The sequence below is a fragment of the Anopheles ziemanni genome, chromosome 2 (assembly GCF_943734765.1).
Source record: "Anopheles ziemanni chromosome 2, idAnoZiCoDA_A2_x.2, whole genome shotgun sequence".
Taxonomy (NCBI): Eukaryota; Metazoa; Arthropoda; class Insecta; order Diptera; family Culicidae; genus Anopheles; species Anopheles ziemanni.
The window spans coordinates 11,854,000-11,863,403 of record NC_080705.1 but is presented as its reverse complement, the minus strand read 5'-3'; the positions used below and the strand labels follow the sequence as shown (position 1 = coordinate 11,863,403).

General features: G+C 46.8%; 1 protein-coding gene across 1 annotated transcript; it reads left to right on the top strand.

The window, feature by feature from the left end:
• Positions 1-310: 310 nt before the first annotated feature.
• Positions 311-7,526, top strand: LOC131281728 (transmembrane protease serine 9-like). Its single transcript, XM_058311075.1, has 12 exons — positions 311-407; positions 583-624; positions 686-893; positions 970-1,134; positions 1,238-1,323; positions 1,407-1,807; positions 3,412-3,504; positions 3,750-3,850; positions 4,192-4,317; positions 5,169-6,083; positions 6,162-6,323; positions 7,139-7,526. Exons 1-12 carry the CDS (start codon positions 311-313, stop codon positions 7,524-7,526), a joined length of 2,784 nt encoding a protein of 927 aa, XP_058167058.1.
• The last annotated feature ends 1,878 nt before the right edge of the window (positions 7,527-9,404 follow it).

The following is a 9,404-nucleotide window of genomic DNA, read 5'->3' as shown; positions in this document are numbered from 1 at the left end:
AATCTTCAGCCATTCCGCGGAATGTATCGCTTGGAAAGTGAAAGTAAGCCGGGTTTGTGCGCGGCCGCGATCGTGTTCGATAATTTCGATGCGATCTCCGCACACCGGCGGCAAGCGACGAACCTCGCGCACTGTTTGGTGTGCGTGCGTACGGTGTTGTTGTGTTTTGTCCGCGCTCGTCTCGTAAAGTTTTTTGTTTTCCTTCCAGGTCCAACCCTATTGCGTAAGTCTCCACCGTAAGAGTGCGTCGCGGAACCACAACGGCAGTCGGCAGTCGGTTGGCGAAAGCCAGCTCAGTTGCTCGTACGCCATGCTGGAACGCGGAACGCTAACGTTGCTCGGGCTGCTCGTGATCGCGTCGTCAGCTGATCGATGGCTGGTGCAGGCATTTCGCAAGTCGTTTGAAGGTTAGTGGGCGCTTTAACGCCCCAAGATGGTGAATGGGTGTGTTTGTGCGCGTGGCAAATACCGTTCGAGGAAGTGAAATGGAAAGAAAGAAACCGTTCCGTGGTCCGATTCAAGGTTACAGGTAGTTTAGACCGCCATTGATTTCCTTCCATGTCTTGTTGGCCATCATTTCAGAGCTCAGTGTGCACACAATTCCGGACTCCGGTTCACTAGAAGGTAAAGGACAGGGCTGTAAAACAATAACGAACCTTTTTATGATTCATTTTTGGGTCCAAAGATTGTTCTCTCCGGCTTCAGAAACTAGCGAACGATGACCCCCCGGCAACGCCATCGGAGGAATTTCCCTCGTTCTCGCGAGAGTTCGCTCACCTGGCGGCGCTGGGATGGAAATCGGCTTCCAGTGGTGAAATCGAGTGGCGTTGCAGTGGAAGTTTGATTGCGGAAGACTTTATCCTCACCGCGGCGCATTGCACCAAGGATGAAGGGTTAGTGTGCCGTATGAGCGAATGTGTTTTCTGTCAAACAGGAAGTGGTTACTTTTGTTGATTTCATTTTTCGTAGAGTCGAACCCACCGTCGTCCGGGTGGGTGATCTAGATCTGTACAGCACGAAGGACGATCGTTACGTGCAGCAGATCGAAATTGCGGAGATTATCCGCCATCCGGAGTTTAACTTTAACAGCGCGTACCACGACATTGCGCTGCTGCGACTGAAGAAATCCGTGACGTAAGTTGGCAGCCGGCGGTCCGCCCCGGTTTTTACTGGCTCGATGGCCTGCTTCTTGGCGCGCGGACCGGTTTTCACGCCTGCTTTGCTGTTTGTGTTTCAGTGTCACCGACTTCGTGACGCCGGCCTGCCTCTACACCAACGACTCGCTGACGTTCGACAAGCTGCACGCGACGGGATGGGATTTTTGTGAGTATGAAAACCCCTCACACTCTGTACATCGCTGCAAGAACGATCGCTTCAGTTGTGGACCTTTTATTCTGTCCGAATAGATGCCGAAGTGTCTCCACCGATCGTAAGCACCCCGCTGAATCCGATCAATCAGGATCGGTGCAAGTTCTGGTACCGCGATAACAAGGAAGCGTTCCGGAAGGGCATCAACCGTATGCTGATGTGCGCCGGTGACGAGCAGCTCAAGAGTTGCCCAAGCGATACGGGCGGCCCGCTGCAGGTGACGTTGCTGTCGAGCTCGCGCTACACACCGTTCGTCGTCGGCGTGTCGGCCCTTGGCGTTCCGTGTGGCGCAACGACGCCCGGCGTGTACGCGAAGGTACCGCACTACATCCTGTGGATCGAGGCCGTCACGAAGCGCGCGTTCCATCCACCGGAGTGCGTCGTACGCTACATCTCCAAGCGCGAAGTCGATTCCTCACTGGTCGCCAGGGAGCTGCGGGTGAGTTGAGGGAACATTTACTCACCATTCGTTCACTAAAGCTTTAATTGTTTAGCTTATTTTTACCATACCTCACTTAAATTATATTAATACAAGTATTAAAGTACCTCGCTTTGCTTTTCAGATAAAACATTCAAATTTGTGTCCGTTCCAAGCAGTTGTGGAATATTATCAAGTTCAAGCCATTTGTTAATTGAGAATTTTTAGTTGTAGTTTTTGATCATAAATTCCATGTTCAATGTATTTATTGTATTTCACTTTTTAACAGTCTTTTTAAAATTAATACTTAAATTTAAAATCATCAATTGGAACTTATTAAATTATACATTAAAAAAGAGATGGTACAAATAATCAAATTCTATTTCAAATGGGTACATTCAAAACAGTTGACAACCAGAATCCAGAAACAAACTGTTAGAAATAGGAATTCAAAATTTTAATTTAATTAATCTATACCATTTAAAAAAATGTCATGTAAATACCCTGCAATCTTCAAATGTAAACTCCTAGAACCCAGTTTCTGAGGATTATGATTATCAAATATTGAATACCGTTGAAGTTTGAATGAACAAAGAAAGCAAGAAACAATTCAACGGAATCGCGATCACTAACATCAATAATATTATTACATTTTGTTGAAACTGTAAAACTGCACGAATTAACATTGCGAAATGCTAATCATCATTTACAATCACTAGACATTTTACCAACTCATCTTTTTACAAATGTGGCTTATGTTTATTTTACACAATGCCTTATACACCCTTTGCTGGAGCATTAACAACTGGATGATTTGCCAATGTTTAGTAAATTGAAACTCTTGGAACTAATAAACCTGAAACCCATTGTCCTCTTCACCATGTTTTCTTTTTAACGAAAAGTAATGACAACTTGAACAGTAACATGTAACCAACGTTTGTTCATCGTGATAAGTTTATTCCGGGAAGCTCTAGTTTCGAAAAGATCAAAGGACGTAAATACACAATGGTCAGTTTCAAAGCTTTGATTTAGACACACGCACACACACGGACACAGTTCAATGTGCTTTGTTCGACTACTGGGAATTATTTTAATTATGTGTTCTAACAAAGCAATACAATCTTATCATGACAATGTCAGTTTGTTTGCTCTCAGAAATTGGATTGTATCCGCTGGCCATTCCGCAACCACAGTTTTTCGTGTGTGATTTGAAACTGTGTGGAGGAGCATATCTGTTTTAATTAAGAGAGTTTTGTGGTGTTACTAAACTCAGATCAATACCATTTCTATTCGCCGAACTAGAGAGGGACGTTGCGTCCGGGTACTTTAAAAGATCAAGGCAAACCTACCTCACTGCATGGGTGGGTATAAGTGGGGGTGTGTCTTAGGTTTGGTAAACCTTTGACCTGGGAGGGAAATTGTGTAATGTTTGATTTACAATAACTACTGTGTAAACGATAAGCAAACGATACGTAACAAATCGATCCCTTCGTTAACAGATTTAATGCTCGTTACGTTACGCTGCTTAAGCTTCGCCACAGGGTCGGGTCCAACGAACACACATACTCACGCTAGGCACTTCCGTACGTACATCGTTTCGTTTCGTCGTTCTCTGCTCCTTACAGACCACTGCCCAGGAGACCCATCTGACCGGCAAGAGAAGCACGCTGGCGGCAAATCCTTTGCGTGCTAAATTGCACGTATTCAAAGAATTTAAGGTTAGTTAAACAACGATATTTACTGGCGTGGTGGTTTGGCCAAGAAACCAGGCACTGGCAGCTTTCGGAGGACGCGTAACCAGCCACCCGGCCACCCTCCCTGGACGTCTTTAGTGCTTACCGAGCAAGGAAACTAACGAGTGCATCTTTTCGACTTTTCGTTGTATGATTTTTCGGACCCTATCTCGCTCATCTCATCGCAACGGATACCGCTCCGGATCATCGCTGTACGGCGGACGGCGCAGTGTGCGGTCGGGAAGGAGGGGGAAAATGTGGAGTGGCTTTGCGGTTGCACAATTGTTGCACAGGACTTTGCCCTGACGTCCGCCCGGTGCGTCAAGGATGTGTAAGTGGAAGCTCCATACTAAAACCGAACGGTGCACATGCAACCTCGTCTCCTTCAGCTGTAGAAGAAGTGAAACTAGCACACATTCCGTGTTGGCAGGAACGAACATCCTACACCCTCTCACCCGGGGGAGGCGGGAGCACAAGAAGAAAGGAGGTGGACAAATGAAAATGTTAACAATTTTATCTACATTCATTTTCCCGTTGCATCACCAAACCCGGATGGCCGGACCGATCCTTGGAACAATGTATCGTACCAACCCACTCCCCCCGACCGGGTCATACCACCCTACGTGCCACCCCAAAAACGACGTACACATGCTTTCGACCGGACGCGGACAGAGACGTCGATGTGGTGAACTATCGCAACGACTGGAAGAAGATAGAGGAAGTAATCTTCCACCCGGAGTACGACAAGAAGACGCTCTACAACGATCTGGCACTGATTCGGCTGCAAACCGACAACCGGTGAGTTGTGAAGTTGCTATATTTATTTCCGTTTAGCTTCCCCGCGGTACGGCAGGGGCGCGGCGGCGGTGGCACGCGATCGGAACCGGATTTGTGAAAGCCAATCGAACCGGAACAGAATTTATTGTTGGTGGCTTTTCCGCGATACGGAGCGTGTTTCAGACGCCCGCCTGTATGCGGAGAGCATGTTTCCAATCGGGGATAGACTTTAGAGGATCAAAACACTAGACATAGATAGCAGGAAAATCACAATCCAGTTCAATGCAGTTTATTTATTTTCCAGAACACTTTACATTTGTGGAAAATCGCTCAGAAGTTTAAAGTAAAGTAAAGGTGAAGAGATTATATAGATTGTCTTGAAATGTTGCGTGTATTCTAATATCATTTTACTGCATTGTTTATTCAAATATTTGTACCTTTTTATTTAATTTGAAACTATTTTTTGTAAAAAAATGTTTTGTTCAAACTATATTTTAGATGTATTACCCTCCGATCAACTTAACGATATTATTTATTGACAACATAAATTAACTATAATACATTTCATGTTCACGTATTCAATAGAACAAATTATTTGCAAGTCTTAATATATTTTTATAAAACTACTTATATTACTATTGAATGTTTTTATTCATTTTAGTTTATAGTTTTTGTGCAATACTGCTTTGTGAAATTATTACGATAAGTGACGAAGTTGTGTTCTAACTTTGCCAAGATTTAAAGAAAGCAGCTACAAACAATGTGTGGTTTGTACAAAGATACCTGTTTGATCTGAATGTATTATCTTCTCTTATCGTTCGTTTCATCTTCACCGGTGCCGCAAATCGCAATTGAATGCATTGTCCGTGCAGCAATCGGTACGACTGGAAGGCGGTCTCCTGTGTGGCTGCTCCGAACGATGACGATCAAAGGCAGTATCTTTCCTTCGGGATCGGACCGTACAACCTGAACGACGACGGCCGGACCGACGGCAACGCGGACGCCACGGAGCGCTACCTTACGGCCACGCTGCAGCTGGTGGAGAACGCTAACTGCACCGCGTCCTACGCCGGCTACGGTATCCTGAAGAGCGGGCTCAACGAGACGCAGTTCTGCCTCGGCTCGGGCGGTGACCACCTGGTGCCGGGTGCCTGCGAACCCTGGAATGGGAACGAGGTGCTGAACGAAATCCGACCGCCGGTGGCCGCGGGTGGGCCAGGTGCGCACAACCCCTTCCCCGAGGACCTCATCGGCGTGAGCTCGTACGCCCCGGATTGCGGGTTCGGGCGCCGTCCGCTGGTCGCGTCCCGCGCCATCGCCTTCCTCGACTGGATGAACGTGGCCATCTACAAGACGGTGGACGTGTACAGCGTCCCGCAGCAGCTGATGGACAAGGAGCTCGCGCTGGACTACATCTGCGAGGGGGCCGACCGGGAGGCGGGTGTATGCACCCACATCGACTACTGCTCGCACCGGGCGCTGGCCGACGTGACGACGGTGAAGGTGTGCACCAACGAGACGGCGCTCATCGTGTGCTGCCCGGTGAACTCGTTCATCGCGACCGCGCACCTCCCGCTGCTGACCGAGTGCGAGACGAACTACCAGCGGTTCCGGAAGAAGTACGCCGACTTCGCGGCCAGCGCGGAAGGCGGCCCGGGTGACCACCCGCACGCGGTCATGGTCGGGTGGAAAGTCAACAAGACGGCCACGGCCTGGCACTGCCTCGGCACGCTCATCAACCTGAACACCGTGCTCACGACGGCCGGTTGCGCCAACAGTGTGCGAAGGTAACCACCCTCCCGGTTGACCGAAGCGCTGGTTATTCAATTACACCTTCCCTGTTCCGTTTTCGCCCGTTCTTGCAGACGCAGCCCGGATGTGATCAGCGCCGGGGAGACGGACGTGGCGCGGATCCCTGACGGCGAGGCGGAGATAATACGCGTGAAGGAAACGATCCGCTACCCGAGCTACAACGCCAAAACGCACGACAATGACATCGCGGTGCTGAAGCTGGAGTCGGATGTGTTGTAAGTAGAAGCGGGGGAGGCTTGACGGTGCAATCGCTCGACGATAATACGGCTTTGAGTATTGGTCTGTACGGCGAACAATTGGGAGGCGGACAGCGTGTCCTTCCGTCGTCCCTTTGTGAAGGGCTTAGTTGGCAAACAATTGTGAAGATGCTACCATTGTACATTGCCAGCAATGGTATTAAAGCTTCATTACCAGCCGAACTTTTCATTTAAATGGTTCTGAAATGAGTTTGACAATGCGATTCCAAGAATCATTTTTCCAATTTAGAAAATACTTTACCTTTTCTCGCATTTTTATAACAGTTTAAAGTCCTTTGATATTTTAACTGTTTAATATTAATAGAAACTAGTTTTTGAAGGTATCTTTCATTGTACATATCGTTAATCAGTAAGGCCCCAAACCAAATTCACTAATTATTGTTCATATGCTGCAACATTTTTGGCATTTTTCTAATTAAATTCATTGTGCGTCTTTAATGCGTACAATTGGAAAGTTGATGTTTGGCTAAATACTTTTCACATTTTTTTCCGTAAACTTTGCTTCTACCACCGGTTTTAGAGCTCATTACATTATTTTTCATTTGGCTTCCACTGATTTGGAATGTTTTCTATGGATGTGTTTATTGTATTCCTAAATTGTATTCCCAAATAGCAATATTATTTCAGTTTTGAAAAGCAATAGTTTTACTCCTAATGCTTTGAAGAATGTTTTCCTGATTCGTGCGTTTCGTTCACCGTCGAATGCTTCCAACAACAATCGTAGCAACCAATGCTTACACGCTTCGCCATTCCTTTATCCGTTTCCCACGCAGTGTAAACGAAAATGCAATTCCGGCTTGTTTGTGGCGCGATTTGAACCGAACACCGTACTACGGCCAGGAGGTGCACTTCGACGGGCAGGCGGTAAGCGCGCGGGACAAAAATGTGGTGCACAACCGGGACTGCAAGCTGTTCACTTCGCATACCGAGCTCACCATCGATCAGCTGTGCTGGCAGGAGTTCCGGCTCCGTTCGGACGGCACCGACGCGCCCAACTGCGGCCGCAAAGGCGATCCGCTTATTACGCTGCAGCGGACCAACAACATCTACCTGCCATACCTGGTCGGTCTGTACAGCCACGACCGCCAGTGTGCCGGCGGCGAGCCGATCGTCGCCACACGCATTTCGTCCTACATCAATTGGATTAGTCTCTACATGTAGAGCCCCGGCTGGTAATTGTTCTCACGCCGTGCGCCGGATGGGCCGCATCGAATGTGAACGGGCGAAAATGATCTGTATTGCTGTGCCACCGCAGGCTTCGGAGCGATGGAGGCGCCTAATGTTATTTCCTAAACTGCAATAAAATCCATTCTCCATTCCGATCGCCGGATAGAAAACCTCGCTGATTATTCTGGTGATAGTGGAATTATTCGAAATACAATTTGCAGCCAATAATAGGCTCGTGCGGCGGGTGTGAGCTTACAGGACAGTTCGCTGCTGCTGGACATAAAGGTCACGTGAATTTTCCCGGGTGGGTCGCTGGGTAACACCGACGGGAAACAGATTGAATCATTTTCCTTACACCTTTAATAATTTTGTAAAATCGTATCATACTTTTAAATAAGCTTACAAAAAATAAAAAATAAATTTAAATTTACCCTCAGTTCCTAACTTTGTTTTATACATAACACATTTTCATTCAACTTTAATAATTGTGTTATCTAATGAGAGTAAATGCTTATTGTTTTATGTTTCTAGGAGCTAATTTAGTTTTCATGTTCAAGATGTTTCAAGTTGCATTTTAAATAACTATAACTATCTCATACTAGAACTTTTTATTTAGTATACAGCAAAATATTTCTTATATTTAATAATTTTCGTCTCATTTCGATAGTATACTTTCTAAATGCCTGAAATTGAATAATAGAACGGCATTTAATTTGTCCACCATAAGTCCACCCCGAACGCTTAACTCATTTTGAAAATAAGTTAATCTGTTCGTTTTCCATTTCCAGTGATTTAGAATTGATTGTTCGTCTTATCGCTCACACTCACTCAAATGTTTCGCAAACTGGATTGTCATCATCATCCTTCAAAGGACGGCCCCCTTCGCCGACGTGCTGGCCATCCTTTACGAATCATACTTCTTCCTTTGCATACTTTCGCTCTTCCATTCCTTTGTGTCGCTCGTCTTAATGGGGTAATTTTATGTCCATGACTAATTCAAGGATCGTTTGCCGTTTGTCAGTCCGGGGCTGATCTTGGACTGTCGGTCGTTCATCTCCCTGTTCGACCGCGGGAAGGAGGAGGAATCTTAATTTATTCTGCTACTCGAGAATTGTTTGAAGTTCAGCTTTCATCAAAACCCGAGCATCGACACCGGCCTCGGACGACGTCGCGGAAGGCGGATGTAGGTCGCATGATAAGGAACGCACCGTTGCCACCACGACGGTACGCCCGGGCCGTCTTCCGGTTGGCCGGGGATGTTTAGCAAAGCACCCGGCCAAATGCAAACCTCGGCCAGATGGTTAATGATAGTGTTACTTTATTAACATTTCAAAGGATAATAATTGTTCACCGGATTGACGGTGTAGAATGTGATGAATGTTAGATGGCGCGCGTTGGCAACTAGATTGCGGTTAACCACCGTGTGCGGTTGTGTGTGTGGGTACGTGCATGTGTGCTACGGCTTAAAGGACACCACCAGGGTGGGTATTGATTGAGCAAACCGTTGGGTAAATTGAGACATTGGGTATTGTCGTTATCGTGATAGCGAGTAGGAAGAATATTGAACAGCGAGGAGTGATGGAAGCCGATTGGACCGGGGACTATGAATAGAACCGGGAGCATCCATATCCGATGCAACATTAATAATAATGATAAATTAAATTGGAGGAAATTATTCATAATTGCAATTGTTGGCCGGCCCACCATTGAAACGGACGGACGCCGTGAAATCTGATCAAAGCAAATTACATGATTGGCTATTAAAACTGTCCCGAAGTCAAGTTCTCCCGTGACACAATGCCGGTCAACCCAGGGCTGGGGGTTTGGCATTCACCGGCCCGGAGCGGTTTGCGGTCTGCCCCTTTTTTCCTC